Below are 19,904 nucleotides of genomic sequence, written 5' to 3'. Positions count from 1 at the left end.
ACCACCTACTGTTTCTTGGATGTGTCCCACCCAAGAACTGACCAAGTGTAGCCTGCCTTACATTCAAGTTTCATTAAACAAGCAAAAGCTGTACCAATCTGCTCCAATTTATCATTATGTCAAATGAGCTTCATAATGCATATTCATAACGTATGAAATACAGATGTATTGTTTTTAATAAATCATTGATTGTTTATGTTGAATTCTACATGTTGAAGCACTGTTTTGGTTGATATAATCCATTCAGTATAGCTTTGGACAAGATTGAGTCTGTTGAGAAGTCTAATATTCATAAACAAACTTCTTACAACACTGGCACTCCAAAACAATACACCTGGAAAGGGGGTATTACATTGCCTACTTCCTTTAAAAAAGTGTTATACCGCACAAATTTTATAGAATTATGTTCAAAATCGTCTGTGTTTCTTGGATGATCTGAACTGGGACTGTAGAACCGTACTCAAAGATCATGTATCTTTTTTCCATTCTGTTCATGCTTAATTTTAACCCTGATTCTTTCATTGTTGGAGAAAAAGTGATTTTTGAGAACCACCCAGTTTGCCTTGCAAACAGATTCAAACCACCAATTCTGGATCCCCTCAGCAGCAGGGGAATATCCCAGCATTAATGGCTAAAATGTCCTCCTCGTTTTTCCTTTCACTTTCTTGTGTTGCCAAATTCTTCATGTACCTGGCCATTCCTCATGGCTGGCTCTCTGTCTGCTTGAACAACACATTTGTGTAGTGACAGCAATTGGCTAGGGATTGAGTTCTATTGCCGAGCTGCAGATAACCTGGACCATAATTCAAACAGAAAAATACCAAAAATCCCAGAGCCAAAGATAAAATTGTACACTCCACAGATGCCATCAAAATGTCATCCCTGCATTAATTATTCTAAAACTCTGGATTGCAGTCAACAGATTGCACTTTTCCAACCAGCTCAGGTCAAGAGCCTTTTAAAGACCTGCGCTGCAGATATTCCAGAGAGCCCTGTTTTATGAAGCATTTGCATCTCGGGTGGATTCGCAATTCATACAGTTTTAGTGAAGGGTAAGAGGTAGGAAAAACTTTGGCAAGTAATAAAGAGAGATTACATCATTGCAAGCTATAAATCAGAAGTCAGTTCTACGCTCATGCCTTCCACACACTTAATTTTATATCTGTCTAGGGACCTGGCTTTTTAGCTGCTGTTGTTGCTCTTTAAAGTACAAATACCATCCCTCCCTCACTGTGCAAAACAACACACTGACTGACTGCACTACAAATGTATTATTAGTGCCCAGGTACTCTCAGCAAAAATATTTCTTCAAATGAAAATATAAACCCCAACAATCAGTTTGGGAAAGGAGTCCCAATTTAACATATACAGTTGAAGTCTGAAGTTTACATACACCGTGCCAAATACATTTAAACTCAGTTTTTCACAATTCCTGACAATTAATGCAAGTAAAAATTCCCTGTCTTAGGTCAGTTAGGATCACCACTTTATTTTAAGAATGTGAAATGTCAGAATAATAGTAGAGAGAATTATTTATTTCAGCTTTTATTTCTTTCATCAAATTCCCAGTGGGTCAGAAGTTTACATACACTCAATTAGTATTTGGTATTGCCTTTAAATTGTTCAACTTGTGTCAAATGTTTCGGGTAGCCTTCCACAAGCTTCCCTCAATAAGGTTGGTGAATATTGGCCCATTCCTCCTGACAGAGCTGGTGTAACTGAGTCAGGTTTGTAGGCCTCCTTGCTCACACATGCTTTTTCATTCCTGCCCACAAATGTTCTGTAGGATTTAGGTCAGGGCTTTGTGATGGCCACTCCAATACCTTGACTTTGTTGTCCTTAAGTCATTTTGCCACAACTTTGGAAGTATGCTTGGGGTCATTGTCCATTTGGAAGAACCATTTGCGACCAAGCTTTAAATTCCTGACGGATGTCTTAAGATGTTGCTTCAATATATCCACATCATTTTTATTCCTCATGATGCCATCTATTTTGTGAAGTGCACCAGTCCCTCCTGCAGCAAAGCTCCCCCACAACATGATGCTGCTGCCACCCCCGTGCTTCACGGTTGGGATGGTGTTCTTCGGCTTGCAAGTCTCCCCCTTTATCCTCCAAACATAACAATGGTCATTACGGCCAAACGGTTCTATTTTTGTTTCATCAGACCAGAGGACATTTCTCCAAAAAGTATGATCTTTGTCCCCATGTGCGGTTGCAAACTGTAGTCTGGCTTTTTTATGACGGTTTTGGAGCAGTGGCTTCTTCCAAAGTACCCTTTGCCTTGATGACAGATTTGCACCCGCTTGGCATTCTCTCATCCAGCTTCATGAGGTAGTCACCGGGAATCCATTTCAATTAACAGGTGTGCCTTGTTAAAAGTTATTTTGTAGAATTTCTTTCCTTCTTAATGCCTTTGAGCCAATCAGTTGTGTTGTGACAAGGTAGGGTTGGTATACAGAAGATAGCCCTATTTGGTAAAAGACCAAGTCCATATTTTGGCAAGAACAGTTCAAAAAGCTAAGCGAAATGACAGTCCATCATTACTTTAAAACATGGTCAGTCAATCCGGAAAATGTTAAGAACTTTGAACGTTTCTTCAAATGCAGTCGCAAAAACCATCAAGCGCTGTGAGGAAACTGGCTCTCGTGAGGACCGCCACAAGAAAGGAAGACCCAGAGTTTCCTCTGCTGCAGAGGATAAGTTCATTAGAGTTACCAGCCTCAGAAATTGCAGCCCAAATAAATGCTTCACAGAGTTAACAGACACACCTCAACATCAACTGTTCAGAGGAGACTGCGTGAATCAGGCCTTCATGGTTGAATTGCTGCAAAGAAACCACTACTAAAGGACACCAATAATAAGAAGATTATTTTTGGGGTCAATGGACATTAGACCGGTGGAAATCTCTCCTTTGATCTGATGAGTCCAAATTTAAGATTTAATCTTCCAAACCCTGTGTCTTTGTGAGACGCAGAGTAGGTGAACGGATGATCGCTGCATGTGTGGTTCCCACCGTGAAGCTTGGAGGAGGAAGTGTGATGGTGTGAGGGTGCTTTGCTTGTGACACTGTCAGTGATTTATTTAGATTTCAAGGCACACTTAACCAGCATGGCTACTGCATCATTCTGCAGCAATATGCCATCTCATCTGTTTTGCACTTAGTGGGACTATCATTTGTTTTTCAACAGGACAGTGACCCAACACACCTCCAGGCTGTGTAAGGGCTATTTGACCAAGAAGAGAGTGATGGAGTGCTGCATCATATGACCTGTCCTCCACAGTCACACGACCTCAACCCAATTGATATGGTTTGGGATGAGTTGGACCGCAGAGTAAAGGAAAAGCAGCTAACAAGTGCTCAGCATATGTGGGAACTCCTTCAAACTGTTGGAAAGGCATTCCAGGTGAAGCTGGTGGAGAGAATGCCAATAGTGTGCAAAGCTGTCATCAAGGCAAAGGGTGGCTACTTAGAAGAATCTAAAATATTAAATATATTTTGATTTGCATAACGCTTTTTTGGTTACTACACGATGACTCCATATGTGTAGTAACCAACTACATGATTCCATATGTTTTATTTCATAGTTTTTATGTTTTCACTATTATTCTACAATGTAGAAAATAGTAAAAACAAAGAAAAATCCTTGAATGAGTACAAACTTTACATGTATATAGATGGTCTATTGATCTCTCACATCTGTGAAATGGATCAGACAACAGACGCAAGTTTAGTATTTCTACCTACATGCTGTGCACTATTAAGCAAAAAGAATATTATGGCAATACATCATGTATTTTGTTTGAAACGCAAATAAGCCTGCCTGTCAAAATGAATAGAACGGAGCGGAGGAGACTTCTGCTTTCATTGTTTAGCCATAATAACTGTATACTTTGGCTTCTCGTTCCATTCCCAGTTTCACTTGCTTTCAGAAACTGTTCCAGAGTTTAAACTTGTGTGCCTTGAAGACAGACACTTAAGGCCTCTTTAGTAAATCAAGATATCGCTAATTAGGCGTTAAGCTCCCAAGGTCTCTGTAGAACCTCAATATCATTACCGTCATTATCGTTAAAAACTCACAACATGCACAAAGTCCCATAAATACAGGGACAGGCAGCAAAGTACTTTTTTGGTTGTGGTAGCTAAGGAAGGCTAAGGATGACAAAACAATGTTTTTTCTTTGTCAGAACTAGTAAAGAACATCATTATAAACAGATTAAGTTAATTTGATATGAGATAGAAGATTGCTCTGGACCCCAAAATGTATAAAGGTATTGTTTTTGACTCATTACTACTGTATGTCTAAACGATTGGGACAACTGCCCAACGCAGCAAGTATTCATATTTTCTTCGTACTTACTAAAGTAATTACAGATATAAGAGCACAGGTATAAGAGCACCTAATGTAAAGTTTTACAGGAAAAACTCATAGACCAGTGATTTCCAGGAGCAGGGTTGGGGATTCCTGCCCCCCCCAAAATTGAAAGAAATATCTCACCTGTCTGGGGACTCTGGGTCGAAGCAGGTCTTCAAGACATCCGTGCCTTCTGGATCACAACAGTCTCCATCATCGAAGTCGTAGTGGATGCTGTTGCACTCTGTGTTGCAGACCCCGTCCCTCCTCTTCCAGTTGTAGCAGGGCCCCAGGCGCAGACAGTCCCCACCATCATGGCCCGTCAGTGGGTGGTCACACTCCGCATCACAGTGCCTGTTACCAATCTTACTGATCTGGCAGTTGCTTAGGATGAAGCGCTGGCGTAGAGATGTGTTCTGGATGGTATGCGTGCTCAGCTCCAAGCTGATGTTGTGGGACCGGAAGGCTTCGACAAGTGCCTGGTGCTGCTGCTGGATCTGGGCATGGGAGACGGTGGGACGACTTCCGTCGTCGTTACAGATGTTGACAATGCGGTAGCGGATCCTCTTCTCTGTGCGCAGCTGCCAGTGGTTATTGTAGCCGAGGATGATGTCTGTGTTGTCACAGGCTGTTAATCCACAGGGAGGGGGCACAAAGGGGGACACATGTTCCAGCTCAGGGATAGGGATAATGACTATGGACGGGTGGTAGCCGTCCTTATGAGGACTCCAATGTTGCTCTACCTCAGAGAAGTCAGCCCAGAGAGCGAGGTTTGGTTCCCTCTTATCAATCTGAGAGCGCCCTTTCAGGAGGTCCTCGTGAGTGCGAGGAAGCACCCATAACACAATACCCCCGATGTACCCTCGGAAGTTGTGCCCAAGGTCTGACTGGTCCCCACCGAGAAGAAGTGTTCGACAGGTCTCCATGAACGGGCTGTAGAGGTTACCAGACTGCAAACGGCTCTCTGCAACCTTGGCACCATCTATGTAGAGGGTCATATTGTGACCATTGTAGCTGGCCATCAGGTGAGTCCAGGAGTTAGGGTGGTAGCGCTGATGCCCATAAATAGTCGTTGCTTTGGGAGCACGGTCGGTACGAAGTGTAAAAAAGAATCTGGCATCTTTTCTCCCCCCGGGTTCTACTGTCCGAATACCTACTGACCATCCTTTCTCACTTAAGGAGTAAGAGCAGTTGTCAAAAACCCCTACACAAAAGAAAGACAAATATTATTTTGTAAAAAGGCATAAACATTGAGCATCCTCTTCCAATGTAATTAAAGCCAAATTACCCAGAGAGTTGAGGGGTTGAAGGTATTTCCCTAAACGAAGGCACTGATTCACAGCTGTTTTTCAGAAAGAGAGACTCACATCTGGCTTCCAGATGCTCTATGCCGGGACAGCTAAAGGTCAGGGAACCCCTTCACCCTCCTTCCATACACACTGTACACACAAAAACGTGGACATTTTTGGGATATTGAAAAGAAAGCTGGGAAATTGTATGAAAATATTCCTCAGGAGGGTTGGCCAATATCATGGTTAAGCATTTAATTCACTCAAAGTAGTGGTTAGAACACAGCATCTCTGCCAAGTAAAAGTCTTGATACTGTATTATTATCTGGCAACAATAGAGGGGCAGATTTATAAGAGTAGAGGATAAAACTAGTCTGTAATTTATCTGTTAAAATTTTAATTTTGCCAATCAAACCCAGTTCAGGAATTAATTATTTTAATAGAATAACAAATGTGAAAATATTTTGTAGAAAAACTAATTTGTGAAATGTCACATAGGGGTCACTAAAGATTGAGGCCAAAGCTTGTAGGTCATGATGAATATAAGTGACATGTGACGAGGATATACAAATAAAATAAAAAGGGAAACTGAAAGGAGGTGGAAACATGAGCACTTCCCAAATGAGGAGTGCAGCTTCACTCTTAGCAAAAAAGGTGCTATCTAGCAGAACCCTTTGAAAACCCTGTTTTGGTTCCAGGGAGAACCATCCTGATTCCAGGTAGAACCCTTTTGGATTCAATGTAGAACCCTTTCCCCAAGGGGTTCTGTCTGGAACCAAAAATGGTTCTACCTGGAATTTAAAAAAAGGTTATCCTATGGGGACAGCCGAAGAACCCATTTGGAACCATTTTATCTAAGAGTGCTTCTACAGTCCTACTAAACACAACTATTAAGTGTGGCTATTTTCAGAATTGCAAATGCATAGATAGATGGGTTGGTAAGGGGGGTTCTATTCTCGACGATTCTTGGGCAGGGATTCAATCTGATCACACTTGTCGATTATGCACTTTTTAAAGGCACTGTTCCCGCATTCACGGAGACCGCATTCACGGTAAACGCTGCATATGCCGGTTCAACAGGAAAAGGACCTTTAAATGGCACATAGCCGACAAAGTACGATCGGATTGAATCCTAGCCTTAATTGAGCAATTGTACCCAGCTGCTTCCTCCAGTCCTGGTTAAAAGACAAGGATGAAAACCTGCAGGCATTGTGGCTCTTGTGGACTTGTGGTTGCCTAACCCCCTTCAGTAGCATGTTAGTTTAACATATGAGAAGTCCCTGGTTCAATCATTGATCCTGGCTATTTCCCACATCAATAAATAAATTACATCCCAATCCAAATAATACTGTGATTCTTTTCTTGATTTTCTACATTCATGCAGTGAAATAATGAATAATTAATTGCCTATATCATATTGCCTTCAACCCTTTCCTTATTCTGCTGTTGAAATAGAGTGGGTATATTGCCTGCAGGATACGAGGAGATTACACTATCAATAACAATGTTATTTAAATTGAACCTCCACATAAACCTTGCAATTCAGTTTACTCCTCCTGTTTGAAGTTTTAAACTAGACTAGACATCTTTGATTTATCCCACCTCACAGACAGCAGAGGAAACGACAAGACTTCAAAAGTAATTTAGTTTTGATATTAATCCAATGATTGGGATAAAATGTATTAATTTAACTTTTCATCGCATGTGGCAATGGATCTATTGCTGGGTAGCCTATGACTAAGCATTAACCCTCTCAAAACGTGACGTCAAAACAACAAGCCTGCAGGTGGCGGCCACTAACGTTGTTTCAACATCATTTGTCAACGTATTGTGACATGGAATCTACAGTATGTGGAAAATACATTGGATTTGCAAAAAGTCATCAACTGTTGTTTTGAGTTCAACCACAGAATTATGTCATCGTGTCATACAAACCTCATATAAAACATGTCGAATTTGTACCTTTGAAACAACGTCAGAACGTCAAAGTTATATCCATTATCAGAAAAAAACTATAGGCTGGGCAGCACTTCCTATTGGAGAGTTAATTTATCTACATTTTGTTTCCCATCCAGGGTTTTTACCAAGCCCAGCCCTACTTAGATGTGATATTTGTCACTGACTACTATCAATGTGCTATCGTGAGAATGATTATTGAGAGATCTCATAATAACTAAATAGATCCATTGTTGCTATCGAAGTTATTCCAAATGGTAGGTTTAACTGAGCAAATGAAATGTAACTATACTCTATAAGTCATATATAATAATAATATTTAGGCCTATATAACATTTGCAAAGTTATCAACAGCTATTGTTTTAGTTCCACCCAGGGTTCAACTAAAAATAGACAATACATATAGGCCTAGAGTTTTTTACGCTTTGGTTGATGTCAAATGTAATCTTCAAGTTAATAATGAATAGGTTAGATTCAAGTCTCCATTTCAACCAAAAATCTAAGTTAAATAATAGGACTAAATCAAATCCAACTTTATTTAACGTGCCTTTAAAGTTTGATTCGATTTAGTCCTATTTTTTAACTTAGATTTTTGGTTGAGATAGAGATGCGATTCCAAAAGATAAATTATTAATTTGTAGACTGGAATTAAAGTCAGTGGCACAAAATATACATCTCCTTAAAAAGTGAATATTTGGTTGCGTTGACAACCAAACACAATTCACATTCACTTTAACTTGATTCACATCACCAACTAAACCAAAAATAAGAGTTAAAGAGTAGGATTATGACAGTGGCTCTGATTAAACTATCCAAGCATTAGATACATCTCCTTTAAATCTTGATATTTGGTTCCATTGTCAACCTAACATTTCGATAAGACATATGTAATACAGTAAATAGCCTATAGTTAAGGCTATCTTACAAACAAATTTTATTTAACCTTAAAATTAGTAACAAATCCATGGCCACATGTTGAGGTAACTAACTAGAAAATAATTATTATGTAATTATAGAAAGCGTGCATGTTCAAGATAGCATGCAAAGGTTGCAGGTCTGTGGAGATCTACCACTGGTTGGTGGAACCTTAATTGGGGAGGACGGGCTCGTGGTAGTGGCTGGAGCAGAATAGGTGGAAAGGTTTCAAATACATCAAACACATAGTTTCCATTCCACATTTCTACGTTAAAATTACGTGGTGTGCACAGCGGAATTTCACCCCTTAATAACCCATTTGCACCACAAAACGGCTGATTTCCCAATTCCTCTCATCTTCCCAACCATGTCATGTAACCATTAAATGAATATATTAATATATTAATGATGAATTAAACAAACCCAGACATGTTACGTCTGCAATGCAAGATAAATTGTGTCTGCAGTGTATTCTGAGAGAGAGAGAGAGAGAGAGAGAGAGAGAGAGAGAGAGAGAGAGAGAGAGAGAGAGAGAGAGAGCGAGAGAGAGGGAGAGAATATGTTGTGGAGTATCACTCACCTGCTATGATGGCTGGGTTAGTCTGCCCACCCTCTGGTTTGACCCACAGTTCAACACTGAACTTGGCCCGAGGAAGCTGAATACCAGCTGCTGGATTGACCCTCAGTTGTTCCTTCTGTCCATTAAAGTACAAAGCAGACATCCACTTAGGGTGGACATCTGGGATCTGGGCACCCCACAACATTCTGGCGGGGCCGGGGTTAGGTGGTCCCTCCTGATCCCCAGGGTAGTCCTCACTCTCAGCAGAATAGTCACTGTGCTGTCGAAATGTAGGGAATATCCCCCGGGAGTTTACTATGCTTTCAGGGAAAGCTGCCCGACTGTCTTCATCATTGGAGACTGCCAGGCTACGGCGGACCCTTCTGTGGAAGGTGGGCGTGTCAGTCGGAACTCTCTGCTGCTTCTTGAGCGGCAACTGCTTGTCTGGGCCCTCAGAGAGCACACCATCAACCTCTGGTTTGTCACTGTCACTGTTTGAATCCACTGTCACCTCAGGCTGACTGGGAGGCTTTCTACTGGAGTCGAGGTGAGGAGAACTGACCATCCCCATACTCTTAACATGTCTCCCCTCCTTGTCTTTGGGTAGCACTGCCTCCGAGTTTCCCCGATTAACCTTCTTCTCACCATTGCCCCAATGAGAGGCACTATGCAGTCCTGGGTTAGAATTAGCATCATAATTGCACCCACCTGAACAAGAGGACTTCTCAATAGGACCTATATGATAGAAACCTCTTTGCCTTGTGGTGTATCTACTTGGGTGAGCCACTGGAGGGAGATGTAGAACTGATGCTGAGTATGTTACTTGTCTCGGCTGTCTTGTGGACCTGCACTGTTCACTTGCTAAGTGAGCCACTTCACTGTCAGCTCTCTGAGCCAATGTGCGTTTGAACTTTTGGATATGATCTGATTGAGCAGAGTTTAGCAACCATGTGTTGATCATTATGAGGACAACAGCCAGTAGTCTGAGACACAACATTTTGGAGTTTAGATTTGGAATTGATGTTTTGGAATCTTTTCAGTTTATTGCTTCTAAGATATACAAGTTGAATACACTAGCAACAAGATCCGATTTGATTAAAACACATATTCCCCATTAAATGATAACTGGGTAACTCTGTATATTTCAAAAATAATAGTATTATAATAAATCTAAGGATTAAAACGTTTTAAGCAGGTAGCCTATGTTTTGCATAAGCAATTGCCTATTTTGGTTTGGGCTGGTCTATTTAGTGCATTGCATCCAATGCCCTTTATTAAACATTTACTTAAACTAACACTTTAATTCACATGTGTTTACAAGGCAGGTTTGTCGCACCTATTTTCCTCAGATGCCAGTTTTACTGCTAGACTTCAAAACGCAGCTAAATAGAGTGCACTCAAAGGGGGAACTGTAGCAGTATGTTACGTTGACAGTGCAAAATCTGCAGGCTATTGAATATTGAGGTTGAATTTATATTTGGTTTATAAAAGCCTCTGGCTATTTTACCGGTCAAAGGAAAACGTCAGCTTGACTCACATCTAGCCTCACCTGCGCGCATCACATCAACTCGCCTTTGAAACCTGCTACACTGTAAACGGGTCACGCCTATTAAGGAAAGTGACAGTCAGAGCAGCCTGCCATGATACCGCCTGATTGAACACAAATGATGAAACTGTTGTTATTAGGCTACTTTGCAGCATTAATTTAGAATTTGGAATTCATTTTTGAAATATGTCTACTATGTCGACGTGTTTGTCCAAATAATTCAATGGGAATTCTATTGTCACTGGTGGGGTTTCTCTTTATCTTCTTTCAGTATAGGCCCATACAAGTAATGCTTTCAATGTTTTCATCCATACCTGGCAAAATAAAGGTTATTTCAGGTCTTGCCACCAATCTCCCCCTTATGCGCTGTTTTCGATAGTGCCCGTTGTTGTTAACCTAACATTCACCCAGTGAGTAGGATGCAGGGGTGGCCAAAAATAATGAACAAGCTGGCTGATGCTTTTAAGACAATATTTATAATTCAAGGGCTATACTATAAAGTCATATACAGTAAAGGTAAGCTTTATTGAAAGATTAACCTCAGGTGAAATTAAATTAAATGCAGTCATTAGGCGACACAATGGCAGAAATATAAGTAAGCTAACCATAAACTATTGACTATTGTTCTTTTACTTGCTATTTCCTTTCTCTGCATTTAGTTGCAAAGTAACAATACAAGGTATGAGACAAGAGATGAGAGCAAGTAAATGGGAATCAGACTAAATGCTGTTCCTGGTAATAGACTCTCCAAAGAAAAATTGTTCGTTAAATCACCTTCAAGCGCGCGTAAAGTCCTCTTGTATCCCCCATTTGAAATTGTTAATATATTTTCTGCGCTGATGAACCGCCAGTCTCGCCCTCTTCCACAGCCTATTCACAAGATCAAAACAACGCGCTGAAACGTTTTATCTGTTACTTTCAGACTGACATCACTAACCCTGCCCCTACACACATACAGTAAGTGAGGAAAGTAAACCTCTCTATTCAGGCAGTCACTCTACACACAGTTGACGTCGAGTTGTATGCACTGGCCGTCCTCCTTAACGGTATTCTTTGAGGCACTTTTATGAATAGGCTAGTGCACAACAGCCACTGAACAGTGATTCTGTCTGAGTCTCACACCATCTGAACACCACTCTCTCACACACGGCACATCTGTTTGACACATGAGAAAAGTAGTTTACAGACACAAAGGATAAACCTATGTATTTAATAAATGTGAATAAAAACGAGCATGCCTACATAGCGTAAATTGTTATGTATGCAGGTAAAGTTGGTATTATAAAAACTAGGGGTGCTCATGCTTGGAATCACTAGTGCTATGTAATGTGATGCACCTGCAAACTGAGCAAACCAGAGTTGGGGGTCTTGAGGATACTTGAAAACCTCTACAGCAGAAACCTGAGTTTTTTTGTACTTATTCTTTTTTTTTTACAGCATTAATACACAAGTTAAACAAAAACTATTTCACTCTGATCTAGAGATGTATTTGCCAAGTCAACTCTAATTGCAATGGACAATACCACTTGCATTTAGTTGTAACTTGCCTTATATAAACCATGTCCCATACTTTAAATTAATTAGCTTGTTGCCACGGTAATAGTGTAAGAAGGGCTTTAACTTTAATGAGAAATATATGCATCATCTTTATGTAGGAGTCTCTCTAAAGGTAACTGTGTTGATGACTTTGCCTTAGTACAAAAATATTATTGTAATATTTGAGATAGGACATTCAACTACAAAAATTGACATCTTATTAGATGATAATGGTTTCAAAACTGTTGTAAATATGCCTACTGTAATTGTATCTGGATATTGAAGCTGCTTAGCATTGGCCATATTGATGGGATTGTGGTCCACTCTACTATCAATCTATCAGGAACGATACCACAGTACTGCTATAGGAAGTCCATGAACCATCTCTTCATGCTCACACCTGATCGACACTTAGAACACTAATATTGCGTGAGCCGGGTGACGTGCGTCTTTAGATTTGAACAAACTCATTTTGTTACAGTTTCTTTATTCAATTCTGCTTATTTTAATTTTCCTGCAAACAAGCAATTTGTTAACAAACACATAGTAGCCAGCTTGCTTGCAGCCTTGCAAGTTTGTTTGAGTGAGATTCTTACTGATGTTACTGTGAACAGTGAACAATGCCATTGTAATAATAAAAGATTTCAGCTGTGCAGGTGTGCACTACCAGTCCAACAGAGCTCGCAAAGTAATAGAATTTGCACCATATCACTCATGTAACTAACTTTCTAGAAATCATACCTCTTTATTGAATTGCAGCTGTTTTACTTCTAAATGCACCCATTTTTTCACCCCCACTGTTTTTGTCAGGTTCAATTTGCAAACAGCCCAGCTAGAAGCAACTGGCGGTTATGGCAGGGGCCCCTTAAGGGGTAAAAAGGTTCCTAACAGTGGGAGGCAAGAATTCCGCAACCAGCCTGAGGATCTGCCTGCAAAACATTCCGCTTTTTATCGAAGTGCTTTGAGATCCAGCTGCAACGGTGTAAAAAAAAGTGAATGGCCTCATCCCCCACTGCAAAGGACCTCTAGGAGATTATCCTTCATTTGAGCTTGCCCAACCCCAACCCCTATCTGAGGGACCAGAAAAGGAATGGGGGAAAATCCAACCTGATGTGCTGGATGGACAAATGGCGAGAGGGAGGGAGGGGGGGGGGACCCTTTCAAGAGCATTGGTAGAAAATGAAAGAGGGGGCCCACAATTGTTTGGAGGCAAATGTAACTTAAAGCCCCATGCATTCTTTCTATTTTTAAATCATCACTTTATGTCTAATAATTCATTGATTGTGTTTATTTATATGTATGTTTAATCATTTATTTCTCTGAGCCACTGAACTGCTCAGTCTGTTAGGACAACCATTTGAATATGAAATGTGATATTTACATTCACAGCCCTGATTGGCTGATAGGATGGTCTAGAGCCCAACCCTTCAACCCTTAAAAAAAAACAACAACAAAGGCACATCGTATTCTACCTGTCAGTTGGAGCTGGAATTGGACCCTGAAAACAACAAACTTCCATAGGTGAGTTGGCTACCTTGTCTTGTCATCCTTACAGAAGGCATACATAATGCATCTTAATTTGTTATATCATTGTTGTACAGTTTTCAATAGGTCACCAGAAGATGCAGGGCCAGAACACCCTGTTTGCATGGTGGACCATCCTGGCCTATACTCATTGCATTCTGCAATGAATAGACGGCAGATTATATGGTATAATCTCCAGTATCATCACAAAGTCTATTTAATGATTTTATGAAATAGACTTTGTGATGATACTGGAGATTTTAACTTATTTTTTAAAAAGTATGCGTAAACACTCTTCAATTACAAATGTTTTATGTTTTCTGCTGTTGAAAGTTGAACAAAGAAACCAGACTGCAATAAAAGGTTGTTGTCATTCAAGATAAATTATCTTGTCAGTTATTTACATAACATAATAAACAGTCCATAAACAAGGTTAGAATGAAAGTTTGTAAGTATTTGTTTTACATGTGCTCAAGGTGTTTCTTTGAGAGGAAAACAGATCATGGTGAAAGTAAGAGGGTGTTAGCTAAACATAATCGAATAGGAGGTATAGAGAAGCAACAGAGTAGTCATCGATCGTATAAAATAGAAACAAGTAGTGGTTTTATTTACATTGTCATCACAAGCTTTCTCCAACACTGACATTACTATTGTCAACTATAATCACATCATGTGACAGGAAAGATGGAAGAGTTAGTATTTCATACTTATTGCACCCACATAATTACACTTAGCTTCTTAACAAGACGCTTGGCGGAATCTGTTGTGCTATGTGACGGTTGGAGTGAGAGTAGATCTCCAGGAGGATGGTTGGTGACCATCCATGTGTTTTGAAATTGTCATACAGTCAATCACAGATAGCCCTGCCCATTGACAATTCCCACTAATAGGTTATAGGGCATGGGTCAACCACTACACTCTCTGAAAAAAGTCATATTTACAGTAGAAGGTTCGCGCCCAGGTCGGGGCGAGGGGACGGACGTAAAGTCTATACTGTTACACATGACACAGGTCATTTTTCCAACAATTGTTTACAGACAGATTATTTAACTTATAATTCACTGTATCAATTCCAGTGGGTCAGAAGTTTACATACACTAAGTTAATTGTGCCTTTAAACAGCTTGAAAAATTCCAGAAAATGATGTAATGGCTTCAAAAGCTTCTGATAGGCTAATAGACATGATTTGAGTCAATTGGAGGTGTGCCTGTGGATGTATTTCAAACTCAGTGCTTTTTTGCTTGACATCATGGGAAAATCAAAAGAAATTAACCAAGACCTTAGAAAACAAATCGTAGACCTCCACAAGTCTGGGTCATCCTTGGGAGCAATTTCCAAGGTACCACGTTCATCTGTACAAACAATAGTACGCAAGTATAAACAACATGGGACGACACGGTCGTCATACCGCTCATGAAGGAGACGCGTTCTGTCTCCTAGAGATGAACGTACTTTGGTGCGAAATGTGCAAATCAATCCCAGAACAGAAGCAAAGGACCTTGTGAAGATGCTGGAGGAAACAGATACAAAAGTATCTATATCGACAGTAAAACGAGTCCTATATCGACATAATCTGAAAGGCCGCTGAGCAAGGAAGAAGCCACTGCTCCAAAACTGCCATAAAAAAAGCCAGACTACGATTTGCAACAGCACATGGGGACAAAGATCGTACATTTTGGAGAAATGTCCTCTGGTCTGATGAAACAAAAATAGAACTGTTTGGCCATAATGACCATCGTTATGTTTGGAGGAAAAAGGGGGAAGCTTGCAATCTGAAGAACACCATCCCAAACATGAAGCACGAGGGTAGCAGCATCATGATGTGGGGCTGCTTTGCTGCAGGAGGGACTGGTGCTCTTCACAAAAAGATGGCAACATGAGGAAGGAAAATTAGGTGGATATATTGAAGCAACATCTCAAGACATCAGTCAGGAAGTTAAAGCTTGGTTGCAAATGGGTCTTCCAAATGGACAATGATCACAAGCATACTTCCAAAGTTGTGGCTTAAGGACAACAAAGTCAAGGTATTGGAGTGGCCATCACAAAGCCCTGACCTCAATCCTATAGACAATTTGTGGGCAAAACTGAAAAAGCATGTGTGAGCAAGGAGGCCTACAAACCCGACTCAGTTACACCAGCTCTGTCAGGAGGAATGGGCCAAAATTCACCCAACTTATTGTTGGAAGCTTGTGGAAGGCTACCCGAAACCTTTGACCCAAGTTAAACAATTTAAAGGCAATTCCACCAAATACTAATTGAATGTATGTACAAGTTGTATGTATACAACTTTTTTCCCATAGCAGAACAATCTTGGGTCTATACAGTATTTTGCTCATTTTCAGTACATGTGGTGGCTAAATCATGCCCATTGAAAGTTTTATAAGGAGTTGTCAATTGACAGGGGCTACTCATCTATCTGTGATTGGCTGAATGACCAATACAAGACATTGGTAGTCATTACAGGTATCTCACCTATAGGAGCTTTGTCAGTTGGTGCTGGGGCTATCTGGACCCTAAGAACAGAGTGGTACTGCAGTCTGTGTAGTCCATTAGGGTCCAGCTCAGGGATGCCCAGGGAACCCATCCTGGATGGGTTGGGGAGCTTGTCTGCAGAAAGAAATGGACAGACAAACAAAATATGAGCTGCACTACATCACAACCACTTTGATATCTATACCATCATTTGCTAGATTGAAACAGAATATTCACTGCCCTCTCCCACCTTACCTTGTGATTATACTGTAGAATGCTGTGACAGAAAAAATATGAGTAAGTTGCAACCCAATCAACAGCCAAAGGTACATTTTTTATTTGGGGATAGAGCTGGGTGATATTTTTCACAGTTTTGATGGTATGATGTTATTTGACGGCATTTAATGTTTTTTAAATAATAAAATATGCTTTATGAGCAGTGCAGGGCCCTAGAGTTGCAAAACATAAATTATATGTGATTTCAATGGGAATTTCTCCATTCTGATTGTTTTACACTGTTCAATCCAACTTCAAACTAAAATAATTGACAGCATTTTAATAAATTTCTGAAAAAAGTTATGTATAGCACGTTTGCCCCATAGCAGAACAATCTTAGGTCTATATATCATTTTCACAATTTCAGAGTGGTATTTCGAACCTCATAGTGTGGAAATAGCATCAAGAACAAAAAAAAAACAGGAAACCATGTTTTTAACTGCACTGGGCCTTTATTAATAGGTAATTCACCAAGTCATATTATAATGTTGCTTTGCAAACACAGCAAAACAAGTGAAAAACCATTGAAATCAACAGTAAAGGGATAAAACATGTGTAGCAGGTGTTGGCTACTTGTTGTTGTGTGAGTAGTGAATGCATTCTGGCTGTTTGTTGTAAATAAGAATTGGTTACTTCAGAGAGGTACACTGTCTCTGTTGTGTTTCAAATGCTAATTATGGCAGAAAGAAGGACACAAGAACAACAATAAGGTACTAATATTGTTTTTGTATGCGATGACGGAGAGTAGGTTCTATCTTGATGATGATTAAGTAACATAAACTTTAGTTTCTAAGCACCTTCTCACTTTATACACTTTTGTACGTTTCACTTTTTAACCATCATGGCAAAAAAAATTAATAATTGCACCTCTAGCCTCTGTTTTGGGATTTTCTCCAACCGTTTTAACAATAAAACATTGCTTGGCATGAATTTGCTACAGTGATATTCAAAAATATCATAAATAGAGATAAATGAATGCACATACAAATCAGATAGGTTGTTTTGAAAGGGAAGGAACAGGGAAGGATAAACATTTGCCATGGTGGTCCATGAGAGAAACGAATGTATTCTACAAGATATCCAGTATTTTTCCTCTGCCTGAGTATGCCTTTTTCCATCTTAATTGAATTACACAGGGAACTGTTCATAAATCTGTTCCACAAGGGAAAACATTGGAAACATTATTTGCTGTGAATGCTGTGCAGGCCTACATGCACAATACTCCACTTTGACTGAATGAGAGTAGATATGGAAAAATAGGTAAACCAATTGCTTCTAATGTAAGAAAATAGATGAATGAATAAAGAGATTTTAGTATAAAGCGTGGATGGACAGAGATGGTTTGCTTGTCACGTGAATGAGCCTTGGTGAGGAGTGTGACAGAGGTGATCATGCCCTCTGCTGTGTGCTGTCAGAACTTCATGAGGCAGGTATGGTCACCACCACTAACTCCACAACTTGTCAAGACAACTTTACATCCAAAAAACATATAGTGCCTTCAGAAAGTATTCATACCCCTTGACTTATTCCACATTTTATTGTGTTACAATTCAACATTCAACATTTATTAAATTAATTTTTTTCTCTCACACATCTACACACAATACCCCATAATGATAAAGTGGAGAAAAGAAATGTAATGCATTTTTGCAAATGTATTGAAAATTAAATACAGAAATACATTTACATAAATATTCACACCCCTGAGTCAATATATGTTAGAATCACCTTTGGCAGTGAATACAGCTATGAGTCTTTGTGGGTAAGTCTCTCAGAACTTTGCACACCTGGATTGTACAATATTTGCACATTTTTAAAATTATTCTGTCTAGTTTGTTGTTGATCATTGCTAGACAGCCCTTTTCAAGTCTTGCCATAGATATTCAAGCCGAAGTCAAAACTGTAACTAGGCCAATCAGGAACATTCAATGTTGTCTTGGTAAGCAACTCCAGTGTATATTTGGCCTTGAGTTTTAGGTTATTGTCCTGCTGAAAGGTACATTTGTCTCCCAGTGTCTGGTGGAAAGTATACTGAACTAGGTTTTCCTCCCATAGTCCTTGCCGATGACACACATATCCATATATTCAGCCACCACTATTCTTGAAAATATGAAGAGTGGTACTCCGTGATGTGTTGTGTTGGATTTGCCAAAATATACTGTATAACGCTTTGTATTCAGGACATTCAGGACAGTTCATTTCTTGGCCACAATTTTATTGTGTACAGGCTTCCTTCTTTTCACTCTATCATTAAGGTTAGTATTATGGAGTAACTACAATGTTGTTGATTCATCCTCAGTTCTCCTATCAAAGCCATTAAACTCTGTAACTGTTTTAAAGTCACCTTTGGCCTCGTGGTGAAATGCCTGCCCGGTTTCCTTACTCTCCGTAAACTGAGTTAGGTAAGATGCCTGTATATTTTGTTGACTGGGTGTATTGATACACCATTCAAAGTGTAATTAATAACTTCACCATGGTCAAAGGGATATACAATGTCTGTTTTTTTTTACCCATGTACCAATCTGTGCCCTTCTTTGCGAGGCATTGGAAAACTTCTCCGGCCTTTGTGATTGAATCTGTGTTTGAAATTCATTACTTGACTGAGGGACCTTACAGGTAATTAATTATATGTTTGGGGTACAGAGATGAGGAAGTCATTCAAACATACTTTTACATTTGACATTTTAGTAATTTAGCAGACACTCTCATCCAGAACAACTTACATGAGCAATTAGGGTTAAGTGCCTTGCTCAACGGCACATTGACTGATTTTCCACCTTTCGGTTACAGACCCAACACTCTTAACCAATAGGCTACCTGTAACCATGTTAAACACTATTATTGCACGCAGAGTGAGTCCATGCAATTTATTCTGTGACTTTTTAAGCACATTTTTACTCCTGAACTTATTTAGGCTTGCCATAACAAATGGGTTGAATACTTATTGACTCAAGACATTTAAGCTTTTCATTTTTTATGAATTTGTCAACATGTCTATAAACATAACTCCACTTTTACATTATGGGGTATTTTGTATAGGCCAGTGACACAAAATCTCAATTGAATCCATTTAAAATGTAGTCTTTAACACAAAAAAATTGGAAAAAGTAAAGGGGTGTGAATGCTTTCTCTAGGCACTGTCAATATCTAACCTTTGCAGATTTTTACAGACTGAATTTTGTGAAAAGTATATACAGTACCAGTCAAAAGTTTGGACACACCTACTCATTCAAGGGTTTTTCTTTATTTTTGCTAATTTCTACGTTGTAGAATAATAGTGAAGTCATCAACACTATTAAATAACACATGTGGAATCATGTAGTAACCAGAACATTGTTAAACAAATCAAAATACATTTTATATTTGAGGTTCTTCATTTGCCTTGATGAAAGCTTTGCACACTCTTGGCATTCTCTCAACCAGCTTCATGACCTGTAATGCATTTCAATTAACAGGTGTGCCTTGTTAAAAGTTAATTT

The 19,904-nt window shown here is 39.6% G+C and overlaps 1 protein-coding gene across 1 annotated transcript in view; it reads right to left on the bottom strand.

Moving 5' to 3' along the window:
* Nucleotides 1-11,653, bottom strand: part of pappa2 (pappalysin 2) — a 59,501-nt gene extending 47,848 nt beyond the window's left edge. The window contains exons 1-2 of the mRNA XM_036966716.1: nucleotides 9,093-11,653; nucleotides 4,497-5,556 (exon numbers count right to left, since the gene is read on the bottom strand). Coding sequence (XP_036822611.1) covers nucleotides 4,497-5,556; nucleotides 9,093-10,068 — 2,036 coding nt within the window. The 5' untranslated portion in view covers nucleotides 10,069-11,653. The remainder of the gene's footprint in view (nucleotides 1-4,496; nucleotides 5,557-9,092) is intronic.
* Between the last annotated feature and the right edge of the window lie 8,251 nt (nucleotides 11,654-19,904).

Source organism: Oncorhynchus mykiss, chromosome 28, assembly GCF_013265735.2.
Source record: "Oncorhynchus mykiss isolate Arlee chromosome 28, USDA_OmykA_1.1, whole genome shotgun sequence".
Taxonomy (NCBI): domain Eukaryota; kingdom Metazoa; phylum Chordata; class Actinopteri; order Salmoniformes; family Salmonidae; genus Oncorhynchus; species Oncorhynchus mykiss.
This window is presented reverse-complemented; position numbering and strand designations above follow the sequence as displayed.